Genomic DNA, 27,332 nt, shown 5'->3' on the forward strand with positions numbered 1-27,332 from the left:
AGCAGTGTGATACGGCAGCTATCAACAATCTTCTAGCATATAGAATCATTTGAGAATATTTGATAGATTTTATCCCCGAGTTTTATGCTTTATAAAAGCGCTCTTCACTTTTCCTGTACTATTAACATTTGAACTGTTGGAAAAAATTTAATTTTCCTCAGTAACTTACATGTAATTAGTTATAGGCATTAAAGTAACAGGCGTATAATTTTAAGAGAAATTTAAATATGAATGTTGGCAGTACTGTTTTAAAGATACGACAGTCTAATTTCCCGTACAAAGCTATTTTTTATTTCTCGAAAGATAAATTTCTGATTATTGAGGATATTTCAGCAAACTCCGTCAAAAACCTTCTAAATCAAGTCCATTGTAAAAGTTATCTTTTGTTGCGTTTCTGATTTGTATTCCTGCAAAAATTTCGTCTCCGATTTAGAAGTACTTATCTCTAGTAATTTCCTATACAAGAATGGATATTTCATCGAATTATTTTTTCCCAAAGTATTCACGAAGCTTTTTACCAGATCAAATTTTATGCGGGGGAGAGAAGCGCAGTAGAATCTTGTTCTAGCCCACTAACGGAATATTTTGGGCATTGTTTTCTTTTGCCTCACGTGAGTTCTTTTCTTTTCCTCCACCTCAAATAATGGTGTTGAGTAGCTCTAACAGACCTTTTAGATATGATGCAATAGTGCTTTGTAAAACTCCTTGCATGGACTTTAACATCACTATGACCTTCAAATTCTCGTAAACAGTCCTCTCATATTTACTGCAATTTATAAAGTTCAACAGTACTTTGTCATTATTGTAGATCCCACACGTGAACGCATTGTACAACAGTAAGGGCTTTGTAAGTGCATAGTAAATCTCACACAGGGACTAAGGGTCTTGCATTACCTTTATGAATGAGAATTACTTTCGTATTTGTCCAGAACACGTGTACTTGTTTGACTGTGAAAATGACCTCCCTATTTATAAGGGAAAAGTTTCCAGTTCTTGGGAAAATCCAAAGAGAATAGTAATAATACTATTAAGGAAACTATATTAAATAATAATAATATTAAATTATGTTATTATAATTTATAGCTTAATTATAATTTAATTTAATTATATTATTAAATTAATTTAATTATATTATATTATTATTAAAGCAACTAAATAACGTTTTGCATTATTAAAAATAGCAAAAGTAGCTATATGTGCATTCTATTCCAGTGATTACGAACTTTTGTCTTACACTGATACCTTATTTTCTTTATTAACCTCCTTACTTTTTCTCTGTAACATATAGCATGTAACATAATATTTCAAAAATTTGCGTATGAATAAAGATAACAATTAGACTAAGAATACGAACAAAAGTTTTGAAAAAAATACCTTATTAGATTTATGTTTTATTTTTTGTATTATTATTATTTTAAATTTTGCAAATATAAACAAGTTTTCAGAAACAAAGTTAATGATTCTAACTGCGCAAAAATTTGATTTTTATTAACATATGGATGACGTGATGTACTGATGCAATTTTTCAATATTTAGTATAAAATCAATCAGCTCGTTCTAACATATTCCCCCTATTTCTTGCTTTCCGTAGCTAATTACTGACTTGATTAAAGCCGACTTCTCCTATGCAAGAAGAGGGACAAGTCAAAAATTTTGGCTTCATAACAATATTTATTTTTGGATATTTCTCTCGGAGGAGTTTTCAGTTCCGAAAAATCTATTTGTTTTGAACTATGCTCGTGTTTCAATATTCTCATTCAATGCAATCAACGCAATTAACACTCAACTTTTCTTGCGTAATGATATCAAGACGTAATGCATCACAGTTCAGAGGGCCTTTGAGCTATACTGGTACATTCAAATTTTCAGTGTCTTAGACGCACACATTAAAATCTTCTTTCTAATTTTGCAAGGGGTTACATTTTTTGAGAATACTTTGTTTTCTTCGTATTTTTTTCGGTTGTGCTTGTGTTTCTGCATTTTTTTATACTGTTTGAATTTTTATATCTTGATGTTTTGTATAAAAAATGTAGGCATTTAAAAATATTATTGGTTTTTAAAATATATTAAATATTTATTCTGCATTTTCCCATTACGTTTATTTTATATGATATCTTGTTTCTACATTTACATGATATACCTTTATATTAATAAGTACTTAATTATTTATTTTGTTAATATTTTTCCCTTGCAATAAAAGAGATCTTGAGTATGCCTATCAATGCCAGGTATATTTGGCAATAGACCTCCAATCGACATCTTGATCATCATTGACTCCTTTTACAATTTCATCGAACTCAAGAGAGTCAATACAGACCCAGTTGGAAATCCAGATGAACAGAAAACTGACGCATAACAGGGAAAGACTAACTGCATATTTATAATGAGTTTGACAGAATTTAAAAAGTCCTTATACTCTTTTATCTGAGAAATTTTGGGGATGTTGTTTTTGCTTTTGTTTTTGTGAATCGGATTAGAATGCAGGTAAAATGTAATAAACTCTTATAATAAGGTTTTATGTTATAAGGTATTTTCTCTCTTTTTTCCGCAGGCCTTCGTGGTATAATTGGAAGCGTACTCGACGCGTATTCGAAAGGTCCGGGATTCGAATCTCGGCGAGGGCAATGCACAATTTTCCTGTCTCATGCATAAAAAAAGCATAATAATGACTGTGCACTGTCTTGTATAATTGATGACCGAATCCGTTTCATTTGTATTTTCAATAAGTTTATATGAAATTTAAAGCAGTCTCGGAAACAGTATACCTATGTTATTAGATAAAGACTGTGCGAAACAGTAAAAGATGCATTATGGAATGAGATATATTCTTCATGAAAATTGTATATTACAAATATTTAAGGAGTAAAAAGGAGAGAGATTTGGATTATGACTGATTAATAGAAATTTAGAGATAGATCAGCTTATGACCATGATACTATTGTTTGCTGTAATATCCTTTATCCGCCATATATAGCCTTTTAACTCTTGATAAGTATGTTGGAAAATTTATGATAGAACATTTTTAAAAAGCTTTTTTTAATAAACAAGTAAAAATAAATCTTGAGCAGCAAATAAAATTTAATAATTTTTTATTAAAATATATTTATTCATTAGATTCATTTTTAATAAAAAGTTTGACAGTTTTTTATATAAATTAATATATATTTTAATAAAAACTTGAGAAATTTAAAAAGTAAAAAATAAATGAAACCATCAATGCAAGTTATTTATTTCATTTTCGGGTTTAAAAAGTGAGATAAAGATATAAATTTATTTTTTTTTCTTATTTCATAAAATTTCATGCTGCATTATTATTTACCTCAATTTTGATCTGCAAACTGAAGTGTAAAGTTAAACTCAAAACAACTTGCTACAAAAAACATTTAACTAACTTAAAGGAATGTAGGAATTTTATCATATATAACCGTAAAATTTACAAATATCCAGTTACGAACATCGCACTATAACCTTTTATGTAGTGTTCCAAAAATATTTCATCATCACCATATTTTATTTAAAAAGAAAAGCTTCTAAATATTTTGCTGCTCTGTTTATATTACATATATTATACATACAGAGGAGGGTCGCAACTCCAAACCTCTCAAACTTAAAGTTTGTCCTCTGTCCATCTATCACATATATACGATGCTCACAGTAGTGACATATGCAGAAGAGGTAATGTACGAGTAGAATGCTATTGACGACATCGTGATTTAATGAATTCCATTTCACAGTTGGGGGTTTCCCTCGTTCGTAAAGCGTTTTGGATGAGATCCGTCTTCCTAGACAGGCCAAAGCTTGCTTAACAAGTTACACTTTAGGCATCCCGTAAATACTTCTGAAGGTTCGCCAGCAGCTTAGACCAGTGATGTCCTTATTATATCCTGCTAAAAGAAAATTAGAGATAATTATTGTTCTAAAATGGATGCCATATTTTAAGTAGTATTTCATCTGCGTAATGAAACATTACGTAAAGTCATTCATTTGAATCGTAATACTATAGTATTTTGGTAACAATGACTAACTGATTATCAATTCAAATTTAATAATTAGAAATGTTCAAAATAATTAAGAGAATTATATCCACATATTTTTATGCCTAATTCATTTCGACAACATTCATAATGAACAAAATGTACCTTAATACATTCATTCAACCAACAACGGCCATTGGTAAGTCACTGAGCACCGGTAGATTCACCCGGATTCAAATCCCGTAATGAAAGCTTTTGTGATTTTTCCTATGTTTAATATAGACACTAACCAGTTTCCTCTAACACACCCGTGACGAAGACATCCCTCCTTAGCAGATACCTTAATGTGCATCACCAAAAAATTAATTAAGAAAATACATAAATTTGAAAATTATGCATGTCTAAAACAGCATCTTTATTTGCAGTTAAATATGAAAATTAATATCTGATATTTGTGAGACTCATTTTATCAAATACGTCTTATTTAGAAATAATGCTCAACGTTGACGAACGTCACGCTCAACGTCACGGAAAAATCAAGAACCAGAGTAATATATCAAATTCCAGATCCTTTTCAAAATTAACCTAAAATTCTCATTTTTTTATGAGCTATTCTACATTTATGTTTACTTTTTATGCTTTGAAATCGTAATTATTTGGCTATAAAAAACATACCTGAATGTTCCATTCTTTTATCATTAAGAAAGTTAAAGCTTTTATACCGCAATGAATGTGTTACATGCACGTAAAAAACACATATAGATATGTTTCTAGCTCTTTTTATATATCTACAACGTGAGCGCTAATCATTAAATTCGCTTGCGAATTTTAATTGAACCATTAAATAAATTTTGAAACATTATATGTGCTGATAATTTTACCAGTAAACTGATTTAAAGTAAATACCTGCTTTAAATTAAAATTTTATGATGCTTAATGATATTTCTGAAACGGGTGGTTTAAAAATATTAAGTTTCTGTAACTTTCAAGATATTTGAAATTCCAATGACGAACTTTTGAAAGCTTTAATTCCGTAAAAGTAGTCATCAATACTTTGTATTTGGAAAATTATACTAGTCCTTCGAATTTTTGTAATGAAATCATGTACCAGTCATGTGAAATTTCTACACTTCCCAAAGTTTTAATTTTTTTATCAGTTATGAATTATCAGTTCATAACTGAACCCTTTGATAATATTTAGCCAAACTAGCTTTCATACATAATAGGTAAAGGCACAGGATTCTCTAGATATGTGCAACGCCCTCCCACCTTAATATAATTTTGTTGGTGCTTTTAAATTTGGAACTGGAAACTGCAGCTACTACGACGAGAAAATGTACCTCGTTTACAGAAATGGCATCCAGAGCTGCACCTCTGTTGGGAGATTTTGAAATCAAACACTCTGCTACTGTAGTTAGGTACATACTTGTGAAATTTAACAGTTTCATAAATGTAGCCGGTTAGCGGAAACTTTCTTCTGGCGTTTTTCTTTATAAGATTTCCAGTCTTGTAAATCGCTAAGATACGCCCTCCATAAAGCGATGATTCTTCGGTATTACTTAGACATTATTCACCATTTATTCAGCACTGGAACTATCAAGTCCACCTCTAGAGTTCTGAGCAAAGTTCTCTACCACGAACAGATAAGAAAGAATTTTACGTCCAAAAATTTATTCTTCTTACAGTCTTGGTGCTCTGCCCTGAAGATTTTCTTTCTCCTTTAAAAGGTGAACATGATCGACAGATCTATTGCTGCTGTGGGTGGCTTATGTTCTATCGATAAGATAACCAATAATAAAAGGATTACGTTTAATTGTGAAAATCTGCTGTTAGTAGTTGGCCCATTTGTTGGAAATCATACCTAAACTTCGCTTTTGGGGGAGAGTATTTTAACTGATTTAAAACTCAGTTTCATAAACAACAGCCAAAGGTGCAATTTGTTGAAAAAAAATTTCTTTTTCCATTGAGTTAATTAGATTGCGAGGGATTCTAGTATCTCTGTGAACGCTGGTTTATATGCAAATGGTCAAATAAAATGTTTCTGCCTCAGAAAAATTGCGAAATAAGAAATAAAATCAGACTGATATTATTTGATAAGGTTCATATGAGATTTCTATGAACAAAATTATTTGAGTTTCCATTAAGCCCAAATTACCTAAAGGAAACTGTAAATGGATTTTACGTTTGGACTTTGACTGATGTCCTTACTCTTTAATGTTTGTTAATTTTTTATCACTCATCTTTTATGTGTAGTTTATAAGAACTTCATTTGATAGGCGAATTATTGTCATCCAGAAAATATCAGCAAGACCTATTTTAAATAATAAGATAGACTACGATTTAGTATGCAAAACCAATACTGATTTATTCGGCGGCGGATAAACTTATAAAGTTACACTTGATCTGGTAATGTTATTTCAGTTCTAACAGACGTGAAGAGAATTATCGTTATGTTTGAGAACAATGACAAAGTCTTAAGAAGGTTGATAAAATCTTCTTTATTTAAACAGAATTTATAACATAAGAGCACGATCTTGTGCTACAATGACCATAACTCATGGTGATGCAAAAGAAATAGAAGAATCCAATTTAACTGAAATGTTGAAAGGTAGTCAAAGACTGCAAGTTAAATAATATACTGGAAGTTGGCTCACTAACTCTACCGGAGCGTCAGAATTGAAGTGTAGGCAGCAAGGGCTGCAAAGCAGAATAATTATAATTGTTACAGTTGGGCAGGAAACTAACCACGTAGCGTGCCCACGATGCAGCTCTCTCTCTATCTCAAATCTAAAAACCTCAGTTGAAATACTCACTACTAATTTGTTTGGCGAGGAATACGGAAAAGAGAACTTATAGTAGAGATTAAAATTATAATAACTAGTTAACTAAGATTCCCAATAAACCTGTTGTTAAAAAAAGAGATTACTATTAGTGTCGCTGAGTCTGAAATTAACGACTGAAATATAATGTAAGACATTCTCTAACTTAAACTATCTACAACTTATTCACATCAATAAACTTTATCACATACATTTTCTTTTTTTTACTAAACTGGAATCCTAGGGTGCGTGTCTTTATTCCAGATAATATAGTCTGGTGGTTTACTGTACTTTCAGGACACAAATCGTCTCGTATGTCTCCTCTTTAAATCCACCTCTTTATATCTGACTTAAGCAATGCATATTATATGTAATAGTGGCGCATGTAATGTGTAAGAACTTGTGGCGCATGTAATGAAAAGCAGTAATACAATTGCTGGGAGACTATAAGAGTTAAAAAATTTATACGATTCTTGAATGATTATTAAGAATCTAAGTTTTAATTTATTTTTGTTGAAGAAAGACAATTTTTTTTTCAGTTTCTTGATATAAGCAGCTACTTTATTAAATAACTTCAAGAAAATAAAACATGTTAAGGGAAAACGAATTAAGGAATGTATAGGGTAAATGTTTTCGTTATTAACATTACAGAAGTATATCTTTCCATAATTTTACACATAAATTTTATAGAAAAATTCAGCTTTTTGAAAATTTACACTTACAATTGAATTTTTTATCAACTCAGATGTATTGATAAAAAAAATTTAAGGTAAAAATTAGTCTAAAAGTAAACTATATTCTTTTATCAAGACAACAATCTGCAATATTCGAACTAATAATTTTTCTAGGCATCTGTCAGAGTAATAAGTTTGTTTACTGAATCGCAATGGTAATGTCTCCATTTTTTGATTCAATAACTAGTATTATTAATTCATCTTTATAAGAAAAGTAATATAGCAGAAGTTCACACAAATGTTATATTTGCAATAATAATATCTTTACTTTTGTATAAATTCATCAAAGAATAGAAACTTGCGTTTTACTTTATGTCTAATTGAATTGATAGAAATTTCGATAATCAGACGCACTTTATAATTACTAAAACAGCTTAAACAACAGAAGCTTCAGAGAACTACAAATCGGAACAGATAGCTTTTGTGTTTCAAACATTAATTGTGTTATTATATTGTTTCTAACTGGATGTTTTAGTTAATGGTATCTTTACTTTGGTATAAGTTCATCAAAGAATAGAAACTTACGTTTTACTTCATGTCTAATCTACTAATTTTCAAACATTTTGATAATCCAAAGCATTTTGTAATCACTAAAAAATCATGAAAAAAAACGGAAGCACTTCCAAAGAACTACAAATCGAAATAGGCACTTCTTATTAGTTAACATACGTTTTCCAACTAGAAGTTTGAATCAATGATAGCTTTATTTTTGTATAACTTCATCAAAGAAAGAAAATTTGCGTTTTACTTTTTCTAATTGAATTTGTAGAAATTTTGATAATCAAAACCATTTTATAATCACTGAAACAGTTTAAACAGCAACAGTTTCAAAGAATTACAAATCGGTAGTTTTTGTGTTCCAAACATTAAAAGTGTTGTCATATGGTTTCCAACTGGAAGTTTGCCATTCGCAAAAAACTCATCCTCTTTAATCAGAAGCTTATTTTTAGAGGTGGTGTGATCTGTACCTGTGCAGTGTTTAGCGTTTTCATGTCCGCCTTTTTCTCCATCATCTGTTACAGAGTGAATGGCCGTGGGAGTTACTTTCAAACGTAAGTAGTAATCACTCTGTAACTGATTCTGGAAGTTTTTAAGATGAATATGTTACCAAAAATATCAATGCGCCAATCTAATATCGTTTGTGCGATTGCATTGTCTTCCATGAATTTTTTGATGATATAGAAAGGTAAATCTAATACAAATATATTTTATTTCGGATTTAATTTCAAGGCAGGCTGACCAAAGTCATCTTTCAACGAATGCGTAGAAGTTGAAGACGATATTGATTGGCTCCAATTCATTCAACTCATCGATATTCATTGGCTAAGCAATCAGCCGTAGATATAAGGCACTTTAAGATAAAATGTTTGTCACTGTGTTGAACTCTGCAGTCAATTTCGGAACGAACAGATTTCCGAGATTCAATACTGACAGGTTCAGCAATGTTGAATATTTAAATAAGCAACCTGTATACGCAAATTTTCTATAGTTTTCGGCAGAAACAAAATAATATAGTAGAAAAATCTTTGACAAAAGGTCAAAGATTCGTAATTGTATGGAAAAAATTTAAAATGAAAAATGCTGCAGGAAAACAAATATTTTTTAACTTGATGACATTAGTAAATGCTTTAATAGATCATCATCAGTAGTAATCAAAAAGGCTATTTTCAGTACTAGCAATAAATTAAATAAAAATAAATTGAAATACATTTGCCAAATGAACGTTTTTTGATGAATAAAAAACTATAATATTATCAGCTTCAGGTATTTCTATTTCTGAAAAATTATTTAGTTTAGCCAAATCTGCTAAAATTAATAAATAAATAATTCCAGCTGTTTTTCATTTCATATTTTTTGCTGCGTAAGAATATATGTAAAAAGCTTATTAAATATCTGAAGAATTTCATATTAAATTAGTTTAATACCTAAACAGTATATATTTTCTCAAATGAGGCTATGAAACCTTTCCGACTCCATAAATGACTGTCAAAAGTCTGTTTAAATCAAAAAGGACAGGGATTCGCATTATTTTTAAGGATTCAGATAGAAATTTGTAAAACAGCCTACATTGGTGAAGCTCTTTCCAGCAGCATTCAAGCAGGATGAAGTTGGGTTGCTTCTTATAATATTGCTTTACTTATCAGAGAACACACAAGGGAGTATTCCGGACTTTGCTATGGAAGTCACCAACAGAGATCAGCAACAATTCCCTTTGAGTAACAACACAATCCCAAGAACGTACATGAGAGGGTGAAAATACCGAGAATAATATTAAAAAAAAAAAAACTCAGTTTTAAATACTGCTATATGAGCCAGCTATGCCAGGGAGTGAAGCTTTACTTTTCCTTATGTCACATAAGGGATCCAACAAATCTACTAAGTGTTCTTATAGGTGAAACTTCACAAACTTAAACTGAAAGGTCTTAAACTGGGGTACCCTAAAAAGCCCCAGTCGCCCTTTAAAAGGGGGAGTATATAAGGTATTTCTCCCGCCTCAGTAGCGTGCCTTCGTGGCGTAGTGGTCAGCAAACTGAGCCGGTATTCCAGAGGTCCACGGTTCGATTCCCAGTGAAGGCGTTTGCTAATTTTTCATCTTGTCTGCTTCCAAAAAAATCCTAATGTCTTTACAGAGTCATCAGGACTTCTTGAAGCAGAAGACGTGTAAGATGTGCATTGCCCTGGCTGGCCCTTTACAAGGTGGCAAAAGCGCTGGCTCGTTTGCCCTTTAAAACGTGAAAAAAAATTTTTTTAAAAAACAGTTTTTTCCACCTGTTAAAGGGCTACAGCGGATTAGGGGATCTAGACGTCAAATCTTGATGGTGGCGAGTTATAGTCCAACACCTTTTAATTCGGGCGCCACTTGTAGAGTCATTGGGTTACTTTGAAGCAAGAGACGTGAAATGTGTGCATTGCCCTCCCCGGGTTTCCAGCCATGGACCTCTCGAATACGCGTCGAGTGGGCTTCCAGTTCCACCTCGAAGTGTAACCACCTCGAAGTGTGAAAGAAAGGGAGGTAATACCTAACAATATAGTTGAATAGTTTCAAGATTTAGAAGCTCTACAACAGCATTTATGAGCAAATGAAAAGCTAAAATTTAAATTTAGATTTAGAAACCAAATGTTTTGGTTGCAGAAGCAGATATTTAAACTTTATTGGTTTTATGGGACATTCCACTAAATTCTTTTTATCGCATGTATTTCACCTTATTTAGTGGGACGTGGGTCGTTAGAGTTGCAGGTGTTGATAACGTAAACAGAGAAGAATAGTGACAAACTTGTCGAAGCCTATCGAACTCAACTTTGTCATTAAACTTATTTTATTATGAGTTTAATTAATAAGCTCCTACGTATAATTTAATTAAATGTGACTGTGTATTTACCTTAATTTAATGAATATGCAGATAAACCTATCACATTATTCATTTTTTAATTTCTTAATTATTAAAAAAATATAAATGTGAATTCTCGGAAAAGGAGAGCTTTGAAATTCAATATTTTCTAAAAGCGGGCAATAAACCAAAAACGTATAAGAAACATTGTTCTAGATAAAGGAAAACAAAAGAAAATTTAATTTAATACTTTTTTATGTAGTTAATACGCTTTTTTGTTGTGTGGTCCCCCTGACTCATGGTGAATCATTGAATCTGTATCACATTTTAAGCAACGAAAACCAGATGAGAACTACTAGTATTGGCATGTTTTATGAGAATTAACATGCTGACAGATGCTAGCTTGGAGGCAGGACACTCATGTAAAAAAAGATCTATTGCAACTGATCTCTGGCTAATTATTATCGTATGACAAAATATATTCTAAGAAAATAATAATAATAAAAATCTGAAAGGTTTCAGATTTTAAATTACGTTCAAAGGGGCGTTTTTTCAAAGTTTTGTGTGTTAACTTTATTTATTCAATATCATGTTCTTTGCACTAAAACCATAAAATTCAGTTCAATAGCAATGTCGCAAAATGATTTTAAAATGAGCCTATCTTTAGAATATCCAATACTACGTTCCACGCGCTAGAGATAAAAAGGTCCCCCCCCCCGTAGAGTGTTGCTATTGCTCGCTTTGAAATCCTTGAGTTTGTTAATCAAAAATTCGTTAACGTTTTACAAAATATGAAATCGATCATATAACAAATTCCAAATTTCAAATTGGGTCTTCCACGTGCCCATATTCGTAGGAGGATTACGTCATTCAAAATTCGATGGCTCTAGGTACCGTTGTTTTATCACAATGCGAGAAATATACATACATTTATGCAGATTTTACATTATTTAATTTCTTCTAATATAATGCAGAACATTTGGTGGCAACAGTTTGAAAAGTGAAACGGACATTTATAGTGATTCAACGCAAAATCGCAAAACGAAAACAATAGTCCTTCAGGAACAATGCCCCTTTGGACTAATAAAGAAACAAGGAAAGTCACAGATAATTCTTGCATGTCGTATTATTTCAATCACTGAGTGATCATTATGCGACGATACATCGAAGTGACATTTTGACGTAAATTAAAGTCATATTTCCGAAAATAAAATTTCCGCAATAACTGCAGATGGCAGATTCTGTTTTATGATTGGCATTCGTCTATTTGTATACTAACATTCTGTGCAGACTTGACAGTTTGGATTGAAAGGCCTTTGAAAACTTGTGAATGTGTACGCTTCTTAATATAGCGACATCTTTCTTTTTACGTTTATTTTGTTTAATAAGTACGAATAATAAATATTTTCATGTCAGTAGAAAATCAAGATTCAAAGCAAAAAGGAAAAGTAACTCATTGGAAATGTTTCCTGCTTTTGACAATGGAACTGGTTTGAAAATTAACCGGAAAATTTAATACTCTACTATAATTAAGGCTAGAAAAGAAATTTGTCGCGATATTTAAATTAAACAATTTCAATTTTAGAAATATCTCCTTCTAAGGATTAAGTTTTAGAGATTCGTTTCTTTAAATCTTGATTTGAGAAATCTCTAAATAGTAGTCCACATGAGATTTGTAAGCAAGCAAATTCGCTACTTTAAATCATTCTAAATTTTATTTATTGAAATAGTGGTCCTCTTAACAATGTAATTTATTGAGCTCTGTATTGTTCTGAATTTTGAAAGAACTTGCGCCTGTTTAATATTATTGTTGTTTTGCATATTGTTAACATTTAATATTGTTTTTTATTTAGTTATTTGCTTACTTTTTGCATTGTAGCTAATAATTTTGGGATGTATTTTTATGTAATTGAATTTAAGATTACGTATCTGTACGTAAGGGTTTACTTGTTGAACATAATTATAGAGTTTGTGATTCTGAATCCAAAAGCGTTTAAATTGTGAAAATAGCTCAACTAGAACGCAAAATACTGGCAAAAGCAGTCCTAATGGGCAATGACCAACAATGTTTTCACCAATTTGAAGACATCTGGCAATTTTACGCCAGCTTGACGACTTTCTAGAAGTTTCGGAAAAATGCACTTTTGGAGTTTTAGAACAATTTTTTCATAAAATTTCAAGAATTGCAACACTCTATAAATACAGCTTTAGCTCTGAAAGAGTATATGGGTCAAAAACATTTAAATGAATAGTCGGTGAGTGATGTCGGAAATTTACGATATTTCCTGAGCGTTAAGGATTTGATTAACATCAGCATTCTTCTTGAGTCATTTACAACTATTCATTCTTCCTGTGCGCTGTTATTTTTCCAATAAATTCTCAGTTTCATACTCTTCCTGTAGTAATTATTTATAGCGATATCCACGAATCCGTTGTTCGCAAAAGTATTCTAGTTCTTACCTCTGTGTAGTTAACCCTTAATAAAACATATATATTAAAAATTTCAAAGATCAAAACACTTAGTTCTGTTCTTATACTGATTTTCCTTACATGAATTTAATTTAACACGAATTCAAGGTAAATATATCATTCCCTTTTTACTCGTGGCATTTGATTTAATACGAGCTGGCTCAGCCAGTTTCTAAGAGTTTTTATTTATTTATTTATTTTTGCCTAAATTCTAAAAAACAATTACGTTGCATAGTAGTACACATATGCACAAACAGATTACATAAGAAGCAGTAAAGGATAATGAAGCGCCTCCCTACGGCGAGTAGTAAATCACGTGATTAAATGAGTGAGTGAGTGAGAGATTATGGCGCAAAAACAAGGATGATTAAAACGCGCCAACGTGATTAAATGAATTAGTTTCTTCTTTTGTTTTTAAGCTGCGTATATTCAGAATTTGGAACTGAAAACTACTTCGTATCTTCGATATTTATTAAATCTTTATGTCAATAAATTGTTTATTTTAGTGGAGATCTGCTGATCGCAGTACTACTATTTGTAAAAATCAGTCCAACTGTAACGTCAACAAATAAATAGTTGTTAATAAAGAGCAACATGTTAATTTGGCTTGTAAAGATCTTATTTCGTTCTAACCAATTACTTTTATTTTAAGAAACTTTTCTTTCCTTTCTATCTCAGTTTCCTGCCAGAATGCGAATTTAAATGACGTACGTACAAATCAAAATGAGTTTGGAAACAATATTTAGCAGACTTTAAGCAGACTTTAGCAGACTTTAAGCGTTCGCAGTAGGAGAGTTAGTTTTGAATTTATGCCGCGTGTTTGAAAGTAGCTTTGTGGTTGAATATTTGGTGTTAGCCAGTTTCTTTATTCTTAGCAGTTTAAATTGAGTAGGAGCCAGTCGTGTACCTAAAATTTAATTCGTTGTGACTGCACATACTACTTTGTGTTCAAGTTAATTAGCCACAAGTAGCAGTTAAATTGTGAGCGTCGAGTGAGGGCATTTTCTATTCCGTTTAGTTAAATAAAAAGGTTGTTATAACCTTAAAAATAAAAGGCAGTTTTCTAAATACTGGCTGCTTTTCAATGATTCTTTCATTCTCAGAAGTAAACAAACTCATTTGAAGATCATAATTTAAGGAGGTGGTTTGATTCAATTCTTCAATAACTTCCTTATTGAAATATAATAAATGTCATATTAATGAACTTCCTGATGTATCATAATTGGTGTTTATTGTCACGTAACATAAGTAACATCGTATTAGGAGGATATGAGCTTATCAACTTTTCCTCCCAAATGACAATTCTTCCAAGAAATTCCACTGCGCGTTCTGATGAACGTAGAAGTCATTGCTTATCATAAAACAGATAAAATTTCTTACCGCAAAACATTTCGATCAATGATGATTTTTATGTTTTCACAAATTACTACTTCAGTGAAAAAATAATAAATGGAGTTTTTATAATTTTGCTTTCGTTATTTGGGACATAACAGTCTTAGGAAATATTAAGAGAATTTGCCTATTATGTTGAATTTCTGAAACCTAATGGAACTGACTTTAATGAAACTTTGCGCAAACATACACTTCTAATGCTGGTCATAACATTTACATGCGGGACAGGAGGCAGTTGGGAGTCCCTGGGACAATCGATCCCTCTTCTGCAGCAAGGCAGTTTTCAACTCCGGGATGGTTCTCCGAGGAGAATGTTGAGATGAAATTACCATCCGAAGCACGTCTCAGACATGCTGTGCTTCTTATCGTAAAATATTCAGCGTTCTCAGACTTGAGTTAAAGTCAGCAGATCTAGTTGTCCAATCCATGCTGCGAATGTCCTCACTTTCTATGTAATCGTCGATCAGCTAACCCTTGTGTGGACGAGTGTTGTTGTCCATTAATAGGAACTCGGGATCAACTGCGTCCACGAAAAGTCGGACATATTCTTCTAAAATCTCTTCTCTGTACTTAAAGCAGTCAAGGAGCCTTTGTCAAAAATATGCAACTGTGTGCGGCCGTTACACCTCCAAAACCGTAGTTATCTTTTCCCTGTTAAGGGAGAGATGGTATCGTGTTCTAGGCGGTCTCCAGATATAGGTACGCCGAGAATCAGAGCCCAGGCCGAATCTGGACTCCTCTGCAAAAAGCACTGTGCTTCCCTGAAGTCTGATTCAAGCCTCATAGTGTTTGCATTATGCTAAACATACACTTTTGTGTGCTGCAGTAAGCCGAAAGCAAACTCCAGGTATTTTGTCATACAGTACTATCTCATGAAATCTTGGACAAATGTAGACCGTGAAATTCGAGTTGAGCTGCGAAACTACATCAGTTCAGTGTTGCGTGCTGAAAGTGCTAAATAAAGATCTTCATTTGTCATTGCAGAACTTGTCGTCCTTCTCCGGGTCTTCTCGACATGAATCTAGTGTCTTGAAATTGTTTTCACAAACAGTAGACGACACTGGGCGTTACACTGAGCTCTGTAGCTACCTACGCTTGTGACTGGCCTGCCTTTAATCTATCGATTAATTTTCCATCTTATTCGGTCATCCATACGTTTGTGGCTATTCGTTTTACCTGGTACCTTATAAAATTTACCGAACTCGCGAGAAACATGGCGAATGTAATGAAGGAATACCAGCACACAGATTGCCGAAAACCCCTCTTGCATTTATATCCCCTACACAATCACAGGGCACGTATGCGTTTGCATATTCGATTCTGAATATTTGATAATTCTTCGTGTAGTACCTTTGGTTCAACGCATTTCTCAAAAATAGACTTAATTTGAGAAAAATTCTCTTAATTTTGCATAGGAGTGTATATTTACAATGTGAAAAACTTATTTAGAAACGGCCTCAGAATTTTATTTTTGGACTGAAACAATAGCTATGGAAAACAATTCTTAAATGACGTTTCCCAGTAATATCTGAAGTATAAGAAACCTAGTCTAAGGGTTTTAAAAAGGAAAGAATTAAGATAGGGCAAAGAAGGGATAAAACATAGGATGGTCAAACAATCTGCTTAATTTCATAAATTCTTCTTTACGCATTTTCTATCTTGAAGCTCAGTTTTTCAACACTTTTTGGTATAATTATTCTCAGTGACGGTGAAATTCTGAAGAATATTGCTTCACAGGTTGTGACAGTCACGAGCTAAAATATTCCTGTCCATTTGAAACTCGGGAATCAGTCTTCAAAATTCAGAAACTCGGGAATCAGAATTTCAAATTCCAGCGTCTTCTACTGATTTGATTCCATTAAATTTCCGTTTTTTTTAAAGCTAAGATTCTTACATATGATTAATTTTCTGAAGGAAAGATTGATGTGACCTGAGAAACTCAGACATCAGAGAACAATAGAAGAAATTAAGTCCATTGTCTAAGAAAAATTGTCGATACTGGCAATGCTTATTGCTTATCTAGGAATCTACATCATTTCTGAAGTTAAACGGACTTCCATAAAAGCATTTTGAAAATTTCTATCATAAACACACAATTTATTATTTATGAGATAAGTTGCTTTTATTTATCAGAGGTTCAGCCAATTAAATTGATTACAGATAACTGATCATAAATAGACGGCTAAATGTGAAAATTCTTCTATTATAGGTCTTTGGCTTTATGATTATATCATCAAAGAATTAAGAGAGTTATTGTTTAAGGCAAAATTTTGTATAGATCTGCTATGTCTATAAGCCTCCATTAATATTGTGCAGATCCACGGAATCGAACCACGGACATCTGGAATACCGGCCCAGCGTGCTACCGTTACACCACGAAGGCATGGTAAGGAAGTGGGAGAAATACCTTATAAAGTAGTTTAAGACTACATACACAGTGACTGCTTAAACTAGCTTAAGGTAATTACCGGCTCGTATTTTAAATTCGGCTAGCAAGATGCTAAAGCCAAAATAACTTTGACAGAGCTGGCTATGATAAGTAACAACGAGTCGAGCGAGACAGAAGCTCTAAACTCTAATTATCCAAACCCTCGGCTTAGATAATCAACTATTAAATTGCATTCTGGTGAGAACTCCAAAACAAAGAAGCTAGAGTAAAGGTCCAGCTCATAATGACTGATTAATTAACATAAAATTCTGGCTCTTTCGAAGGACTGGGACAATTTATGCCTTCACCAGTCCTTAAATATGACATTTTCTAAGATTTTATTTAGCATACTATTACTTCTCCGTTAAGCCTAACCTTCGTTGTCAAATTTTAAGACTTCGAATAGAAAAAGATTCATATGCGGCATGTAGGCTATAAATGTTTGAGACTCATAAAGTTAATACCAATATATATTCCCACATTTTTTTAGTATTATGCAAACTGCAAGTACTCCTCTCAAAAAGTATTTATTATTCTTTAGAGGAATGATTTTAGATCTGATTTCTTTAATTTACCAGGCAGTTAATTCATTATATGCAATTTAAATTAAAAATGAAGGAGTTGGAATGAGCTTTTACCTATCAGTTTCTTAAAATAAATGAAATGATATTATTTATACACGGTTAAACACGTTTTACAAAGTGTTTGATTTGATATATCAGTATGCAGAAATATGCGCAGTATAAATACAGTAGGATTCCGTTTAACCTACTCCGCTTAATGCTGTTTCAGTGTTACGCAGTAGCTTTGGGATTTCCCAAAAACGCATACGTTATCAGTACTGTTGAGTTGGTTTAGGAACTGCAAAAGATCGTTTAACGCTTCTGTTAGGTGGTAACGCTTCTGGAGACTTTAAATTAAAATCATTCCTTGTTTATCATTCCAAAACCCCAAAAGCACAGACGAAAATTTCAAACTTACCTTGAGCAGTAATTTGGGAGTCTAATAAAATGTCTTGAAACATTATAAAAATTTTCGAGAATTGGTTTCGTGAGTACTTCTGCCCGTCTGTTAAGCATAATCGCGAATTTAAAAAACTAGAGCCGAGAGATTTACTTTTATTTGATAATGCTCAAAGTCACACCTTTGTTTCCCTGCCGCCAAACACAACCTCGTTAATCGAACCCATGGATTAAGGCGTAATATCAAATTTTAAAGCTTATTATCTGCGGCGGGTATTCTGAAAACCGATGGAAAAGACAAACAAAACATTAGAGATTTCTTGGAAAAACTACAGTATCACGGATACTGCGTAGACAACATTAATATTTCCTGGAATTAGCTGACCGAGGATGGTGAATAACCAATGTTTGAAAGTTTTTTTGAAAGGAGTGTGGAAGAACGTATAGTCGGAGTTAAGCAGAGTTGTTGACATCAGAGAATTCATTTTTGAAGTCGATGAAATTGTCAAGCTAGCTAATGAAACAGGGTTGGATAATATAAATGCGCAGAATACCGGAGAATTATTTCTAGTTAAAACTGGTGAAAGTCTTTCCAAGGACAGTCTTAAAGAAATAGTAGAACAATGAATGGACGAAGAGGACGAAATTAATGTTTTTTAAGATAAGGAGCAAAAGGAATTTTCAACGAAATTTCTAAAAAAATTTTAGTTACACTACAAAGGAAAATTATGCATCAGTTTATACCAAATGATTTAAATTTTCACAGAAGACGAATTATCATTGATGCGATGTCTTGCTATCGACAGCTACTCGTATTTGCTGAAGGAAACAGAAAAAGGAAAACGATGCTAGATGACTACACAAACAAAGCAAAAAAGAGCAAATGAGGAAGAATCTTTCTCATCATAAACAGAGCTTCTTTACCTGAACATTTTTTTAAAAATTTTCATGAACTTTTTATGAATAAAAATCGATGTTAGCAATACATAAATCTGTAGTTATTTCAAAAGTATTTAACAATAAACGTTGCAAAATAAAATAAAGCAAACAAAAATGTCTGATAATTTTTTAAAATCTTCCTTCTGTTTCACTTATAACTGGCCTCGTAACGCTGAAATTTATTGAAACGTATTTCTCGCTTTAAGCGGGGTCTCAGTGTACTGAATTAGATCATAATAATACTCAGTGCTGAAGACATTATGGAGGATTAACCTTGGTAGATTAGACTGCTTTCAGTTCCTGAAACATCACAGTAGAAATATCACATTTAATCTTGTTTTTCGTTTTCATTCCAGTTTCATAACTGAGTTGTAAACCTGATATTACATCACCTACCGAAAATGAAACTGTCATTGAAATCGGTGACAGGTTATTTTATAAACTTATGTGTACATGCTTTCATTTAAGTAAACAAGAAGCAATGTAAAATGCATATTCATGGTTTAAAATATCTGAATGCATAATAATAATAATAAACACAGGCTGTATTACTATTACGTTTCTACCACCATTTCTTTATTTACTTTGTAACATTATGATCCATTCCTTTATGCAGTTTCTTAGAATAATTTGAGTTGCATCAAATTCATAATTCTACTACAGTCTTCTGTTTATTATTTCGTCTATTCCAATCACAAACGAACATTACGGTAAGTATTTTATTTTTAATAATTAATTAAAATTTTGATAGTATATAATTCGTGTGAGTATTTCAGTATTTATTTTCGGTTTATTTAAAACATAGCCTAAGGTGTATTTTTACAGGATTTTTTTTTTGTCAGTTCATTTCTGTACATTTTGTATAAGGGTTGCGTATTCTTGTACGCGAGGTTTATGTAATTTTTTTTCAGCGTTTTTTATATATCGATAAGAATTTTTAATTACTGCATTACTAAATATGGGAAACAGTTACATGACTTATATTAAATTTTTTATATTGTGGGTACATTATTTATGCTGTCTTAAATATTCAGTTGAAGTTTATCTGCTAATAATAAGTCACCAATGGCTGAGCGGTTGGAACCGCTGAAGTTCCCATTGGTTTGAACCCCAAAACGGGCTTGCTGCATAGTTGGTTTTCATGGCTTATCTAGTGAACAAACTGAATACGAGTCATTTTTCTTTCGAAAGTCTTCCGTGAAGATATACATTCCCTTAAGAAGATTGCCATATTTGAGTAATTATACCTGTAGAGACATTAGGTGTTTTTTGGAAGCTGGCACTATGAAAAATGAGCAAACGCCTTCGCCGGGTATCTAATGACGAACCTCTGGAATACCGGCCCAGCGTGCAGAACCACTACACCACGAAGGCACACTAGGAAGGAGGGGAAAATACCTTATATACCTAACCATCTTCTGTCTGATAAAGCAGCAGTAGTGTCAAACTCAAATTGTATGTGGGCCGAATTCTCGATCTGAAAACAACTGATGGACAAGAACACTTTCTAACAATATTTAAAAACATTTTTAACCAACCTTCCCCTCAAAAATAAAATATTGAAAACTAAATATTAAATTTTAATCTCCGATGACTCCAGTACGTTAAATTAACTATTAAATAGTACTTTACTTTTAACCTTAACTCGAAAAATGGAAGTTTAGAATGCTGAAGTTTGACCAGCTCTGGGTTGTCAAATTAAATTTACTGACCTGTACCATGTCGGAAATTCTCCCACCTTAGCCTAGTCAGTAACCCAGTCAGTAGCTTAGTATAGTTACCCAGGTAAGATTGTCATCTTCTGCTTTACCTGGCCTGTCGTGCAAGTATATAGTGACCAAAAAAAAGTCCCAGTCTATTCATTTTATTTTCTTTGCCCTTCAATAACAATCACATCACTTCGTTCAATAGCACATAGGCACAACTCATATCTTAATGTTTCTAAAACTATGAACATTGTATCTGCAACGAATACATTATCTAAAAGTATTCTCGGACCGTATAAAATTGTTTCGGAGGCCGCAGGTGGCCCGCGAGTTTGAGATCACTGTGATCTGTTGGAGTAACAGTTTTTTTCAGCACTAATTTAACATGCAACGATCACTCCTATTTAAATAGTTAATTTCTTCTATTTTATACATTTAGTTGAACTGGAATAATTCTTACAGCCGTTTAAAGTGCGCTACGTTTTAGATTTATTTGCGTATAACAAATGGATAGTTGTACTAATTAAAAACGAAACTGTTTCTTAATTTTCAGATATTTTTCACCAAGTATCATTTGAAGTCAAGGTTTCATTCGCTGGAGCGACATAAGTGTTACCAAATAGTATTATACTACTTCGGTCATTCTTGAAAAAGAAACCAACCCAGTATTATTCACCCTTGACCGCAAAGTAGCGCGTGGTCAACCGACTCTCGACCCTGACCCATGCCAAGAAGATTCTGTTCTCATCTCACCTTGGACTCTTCTGACCGGTGACTTCCATCCGATCGAATGAAATGTCCGTGACCTGGTTCCACAATGACCCACAGGAAGAAGAGGTATTAAAAGCGAAAGTTGATGTCTGATGCAATTACCTTTAAGGCTCGTGATCTAGAAACGGCGACCGTTCCGGTGCAACTGCAGGTAAAAAGCGAAAAGTTCCTGAATGAATTTTTGCATTCAGCAATTGCGACTCTTGAAACTTCGAACAAGGTAAAGTTGAAAATCTTTTAGCTGCCATGATTAATTTCTTAACTGTTCATTCTTTTTTTAGTGTCAATTCATTTTTCACTACAGAAAATTTTTATGTGTGCTTTTGTTCCATTATATGAATTCAGAGTTTAAGCGACGTTACTTTCTTCACTCTGTTTGTGAAACAAAAAATTTTTATAGAGGCTGAAAGAGCTGTATAAATATTTCTATGGAACTTTATGGGTAACATTCTATAGATCAGCTTCTCTATAAAATTATAAAAATACCTTTTAAAGCTTTAACGGAACATAAACATAACATTCTATAAAAACATTGCTTTGTAAAATCATACAGAAATTCTATAAACCCTTTATAGAATAATATTCTATAGGAATCTGCAAAGTTCTCAAACTTTAATCTAAGCAAATTTTTAGTTTTTGATACATTATGTAGGGTATAAAAGACAAAAATAAATGCTTTTTATTCATAATTGTTGAATTATTTCTGTACGGAAATTTCTGATCTTTTTCTTTAAACTTAAGACTTTTCAACTTATAAATTTATGTAATATTTTCTATATTTTTTGGCACGGTTGTTTCACATAGAATAAAAAACCGAAAAAAAAATTAGTTTTTTTAAAAGCGGAAAATCAATTTAAATCATAAAATTAGTTGAACGATTAGATTTACGCTGTTACTTATGCAAGTTTAAATTCTGAAATAAATTATTTTTAATTATTATATATGTACCATCATAAGAAAAATAATTTGCTAATTTTAATTAAGCTTAGCTATTATGTAAAGCGTTTTTACTTTTATATAAATATTTTTAAAATCAAAACGATATTAAAATTTATTATTAAGAAAAAAATTACCCATTTGTTCGGAAAGGTTTCATCTCCTTTCCCCTCCATGTCACAAATAATTTCAAAATTTAAGTCAAAAAATTCTATTCGAGAAGATAAAAAATAATTCATTATTCTTAATCCGGAAAGAAAATTTTGCTAATTTTATAATGCTTTTAAATAACTCAAGAGGGTGTAAGAAATGGACATCAGTCATGGAGAATTTCATAATTTAAGTGAGCGTTGTGGTCGATCTTTTGTTCAATCGTTAAACATTTGGTTTTAAATCATGAACATAAAAAACTACGTTTATTGAAATTTTGGTATTTATCAACATATTCTACGATTTTTGTTTAATTTATAAAACATACAAAAAATAATTTAAATCTAAAGAAATATGTATTTTTTGAGATTCGGAAACGAAAGGGGAAATCATCGTTTAGCAATGAGAAAAGGGGTACATGAGGCAAAACAGGTTAAGAACCACTATTCTGTTGATTTTTTATAGAAAATTAAATGAAGGAAACTCATTTTGAATTTTTTAGACTTACGGTCAAATTTTCTGGAAACTGGACCTGATATTTTCAGTAGAGTTCTATTACATTCTATACACATGTTATAATGTTCAATACGTGCGAACATTAGAAAATGCGTACAAATTTTATAGAATCTGAGCAGATACTACTGAATATCTACCATCTACTCATATCTCTACAGAATCTCTATAGAAGATATATCTAAAATTTTATAGAATTCTATAAAAGATCACGGATTTAATTTGTAGAAAACTGGATTATAATTCTACAGCATTCTAAAGAAGTTGAACAGCGGATGATTTTACAGAAATCTGTAATACAGTTTAGTAACGGCAACTTCACACTAAAATCTACTCCAAACAATGAAAATGGATTTAAAAATTTAAAATGGCCAGTAAACTATCTTGAATAGTCTAAAATCCAGTTATAGCTGCGTGTTTTGTCTATAGTTTTCTACAGAGATTAGATTCCAGAGTTTTTTACCCATTTCTAACAGAAATATAAATATATCACATTAATATTTCATGTAAGGTGTTTACATAACGCAACCGGGCTATGTGGGTGAAAGGTGGTAAATATCAGAATATATAAAAAGTTATTTTATGCCGTAGTTTATTTAAATTGGATAACGCGTTTCCTTTCTTCTGAGAATGCGTTGTTGCAACGTCAAGCATTATGGTCATAAACTAGGTCTTCTCTCTCTTTATTGCCTCTCTATAAGCATCTCATCTGGTGATACCCACCATTATACTATCCGCTCAATTCACACATCTGTTTCTTAATGACATAATAATATCATTTCATCATTCACAGAATGACATATTTTTTCCCTGGTATTGATTTATTGCGATCCTTTGCCATTTTGAATATTTAATTCAGTGCTTGCATAATGTGAACGCATATGAATTCTGTTTACACATTCTGAATTTCTATGATGGAATGAATATTAATTACTAGATATTAGCGTACGCATTTTTTTTAAATTTTCTCCCAGGTTACGAATCTTTTTTGTGTTTGTATTAATTCTATTGCTGCTTTCAGGAAGCAATAATATTTTTAGTATGATTCGCCATATTCCAAGATACTAATATTAAGTTAAGCTTTTACGTTTGTACTTCTATTCATTAAATTATTAGTTATGTGCATAAGATAACTTCACTGTCGTCTTATTTTTTACTTTTTGTCTTCTGCTTGCGTTACATATATTTATGCTATTATTTTAATAAATGCCTGTTCTCATCTTTCCTTTAGTACTCGTGATTTTCCCCTTAGCACTCATTCATTTTCGAAAAAGCACTTAATTTTGATTTCTGTATCAATAATGTTTGCTGATTGCTATGAAAATATCATTTATTGAAGTGCCAGTTACCGATGCACTAAATTTCAAGCTGCAAAAATTCTTATCAACCAAGTAGTTTTAGACATTAAAAAAAATGCCTTCATAGAGTTCTGAGAAAGAGTTAAATATTGTTCAATATTTCCTAAAATAAAAGACGAATGCTTTTAATGAGTTTGATTCACAAAAGCGGGTGTTTCAATCTCTTAAATACTAGTCAAGAATAGAATCTAAATTTTAATAAGCCATCGGTTGAATGGGGACACAGGGCAAGCAGCCTGAAGTCAGTCCTGTTCTCGAAGAAAAGGCAGACAAAACTACTTCAAATATGTATGAACTTTTAATGATACGAGCAAATTCCTTAGCCGCTTATTTTATTATCGCATAGCTTTTGCTTTTTATCTTTTTATCGCATTTTGTGGCACATCAGTAAACGAACTTCGGAGGAATCGGGTAACGCCATACTGCTCTGTATGATTACCACTTGGGCATTATATGATATGTAATGTCATACGGCATATCGCATCAATAAGAGCATTTCTGTTATGAATGGAAACATGATATTGATATTTCCGACTCAAAGCTTAGAAATATTTGACAATACAAAAGAGACTCTTCGAAGAATAAATCATCGAGGAGGGGCAGCCTTAAGAAGGCCTATAAATTTAAGGCATTTTGATTTTGTTAGCAGCAGTCGAAATTGTAAGTATGCGGGAATATAATAGAAACACCTTTCATTTGCGCTTTTCATATTTATAATTATTACATATTTTTAAGGCACACGAAATCTGAGAGAGTTATATAACAATCTCTGCTTCACAAAATGTCTGATATTATCGCAAGTTAGCTATCTAGTATACTAGTTCTAGCCCTGAAGTATCTCTAGTATACTAATCCTAAAGTTCCTTGAAAATTGATAGAAGTTAAACAAGATATTGCAGTATGAAGACTTCGGATGCCAGTCTAAAACAGCAAAGATACATTTAGCATTATGAGTTTCAAACAATTAAAAATGATTTAAGTCTAAAAATTGTAATATATCATAAAAATTTATAAAACAAAGGTTTGTATACGAGTTACGTAGGGTTAGAAACTTCTTTTATTAACTGCAGCAAAGCTACAAATATTCATTAAAATTATACATTATTATATTATTATATATTATTATGTATATTACAAATTAAACACGTTTTCATTTATATTAATTAAATATATTATGAATAACGTAAAGCTTTCAATTATGAAAGATTGTATTTTATTTCTCTTTGATCCCTAAGTTTGTTAATCAATAACATACTGATTAAATTTGAAGATAAATTAAAGACTTTATGGAGACTATTAGGTTTTCGAAGTGAGAAAAGTGAAAAATCAATTATCCTCCGGCCGGGACTCGAACCACAGGTCTTGCAATGCTAAATGAACATGCTAGCAGTTACACCACAGGAGCACGCATGGCGTAATGTTTTAATTCCTTAGAATTCATGTTTTGACGACTAAAAAGTCTGAGAATCCTTTTTGCAGAAGGCTACGAAGAAGATAAAATTAAATATTCCACGTATATTTCGGTAATAACAATATTTGCCAAGAGAAGCTTTGTTAAGACATGCTTTTTATATTCAAACTTAAAATGTGCACCTCGTTTAAGCTGCTACTTTACCTTCGCTGACAATGCACTCGCACTTAACCGACTTGGCCGATTAACAGAACTAATCTCACATAGATTAAACATAATTTAAACAGGAAAAGTCAAACAGAAATTTAATATTGTAAAGCATTCATGAGTGCATCTTTTAGGCAAATTTTCATTTATATTTATAATAACAACTTACATAATGCAATGTCAGCTAACAACAGATGAAAGTCAATCCACAAGGAAAATTATAGAGAGAAGTGTAGTGCAGTAAAGTTCCCCGTAATCACTCAGGAGCCTTATGGAATAGTAAAGAGTCCATGTCCTCGTACACATAAAATTATAGGAAAATTTTGCACAATCACTAGTTAAGACCTTGAAGACATCATGCAAATTAGAACATAAATACAGACATATCTGATAGAGACATCTCACCTAATTTTGATTCAGAAGTCTGATATTCTCCATATTTTTCTCTTTAGACTTTTCAATTACTTTTCAAAGATTTGAATTTCCGCAACACATGACAAGTTATGATGAAAGGAAACCAGTTTATAAAAATTATGTGAATATCAATAATATGTGAAGGAAAATAAATGAGTACAAGAATTAAATCTCTTTTCTATCAAAGAATACAGCATTTATTCTCGCCAAAAATCTAAAATTTCATTATTAGCCAAAAGGGTTATTAGTTTTGTAATATGATTTTGTGCTGTTTCAGTTTAAATGCATTGTTTCATTTTTTTTCATTCGAGTCTATTGTCACTGCTCCTCAGGGATTCACCTTGTAAGTACCGATATAGCAATCCCAATGTATCCTAACCGTTCAGAAGATTATTTTCTTGTTGAGACGGGTGTACGATCTTGACAATCCTCAGTGATCTAGCCTTTTTCCTTTCCCCCCTTTTTAGCTACTACTTTTTTCTGTTTTTCTCCCTTGTGAGTTAACTCTGGAGAGGTTGAGGCTTGTTATGAGAGGCTAGTACACCTCTTGTCTCTAGCTTCAAGTAGCGAGAAAATTGCCCAGATGCGCACTGTGCATGGGAACTCGTGTCGTTGGAAAAGAGGGTCTTAATAGTGGAAGTCGATAATGAGGTACTATCCCCAATACGCTACTTTAACCTCTGCTTCTGCCCAGATGGGAAGCACTTAGTTGTCCCTGTTAGTGTCAATCGCCTGGTCACTTGTCTTTCGTCTCAGTAAATTGGGGAAAAGCTTTCGGGAGTACCTGCTTTTGGGAAAGTCGACTGTGGGCGTATAGGTT

At 32.2% G+C, this 27,332-nt stretch overlaps 1 protein-coding gene and 1 long non-coding RNA gene across 7 annotated transcripts in view; one reads left to right on the forward strand and one right to left on the reverse strand.

Moving 5' to 3' along the window:
• Positions 1–3,141: 3,141 nt before the first annotated feature.
• LOC118195392 (uncharacterized) lies at positions 3,142–26,468 on the reverse strand. Of its 2 annotated transcripts, none has more exons than XR_004759241.2 (2): positions 26,268–26,468; positions 3,142–3,884 (listed from the first exon to the last, which is right to left on the reverse strand). It is a non-coding gene; the product is annotated as an uncharacterized LOC118195392 (long non-coding RNA). The 2 variants fall into 2 exon arrangements; XR_015043391.1 differs by having other exon boundaries at positions 3,142–3,887.
• LOC118195368 (uncharacterized) overlaps positions 8,485–27,332 on the forward strand; it is a 104,160-nt gene continuing 85,312 nt past the window's right edge. For 4 of the 5 annotated variants that reach the window (XR_004759237.2, XR_004759236.2, XR_004759239.2 and 1 more), the window contains exons 1-2: positions 8,485–8,579; positions 21,306–21,743. Coding sequence is in view for 2 of the 5 variants with exons in the window: in XM_085824899.1 (XP_085681025.1) it covers positions 21,609–21,743 (135 nt within the window). In the remaining 3 variants the exon portion in view is untranslated. Of the gene's footprint in view, positions 8,580–19,592; positions 19,757–21,305; positions 21,744–27,332 lie in introns of those variants that run through there. The other variant, XM_085824898.1, reaches the window with a different exon arrangement.

This window comes from Stegodyphus dumicola, chromosome 10, assembly GCF_044657685.1.
Source record: "Stegodyphus dumicola isolate Sdum_Otavi_A_Nest chromosome 10, ASM4465768v1".
Classification (NCBI taxonomy): domain Eukaryota; kingdom Metazoa; phylum Arthropoda; class Arachnida; order Araneae; family Eresidae; genus Stegodyphus; species Stegodyphus dumicola.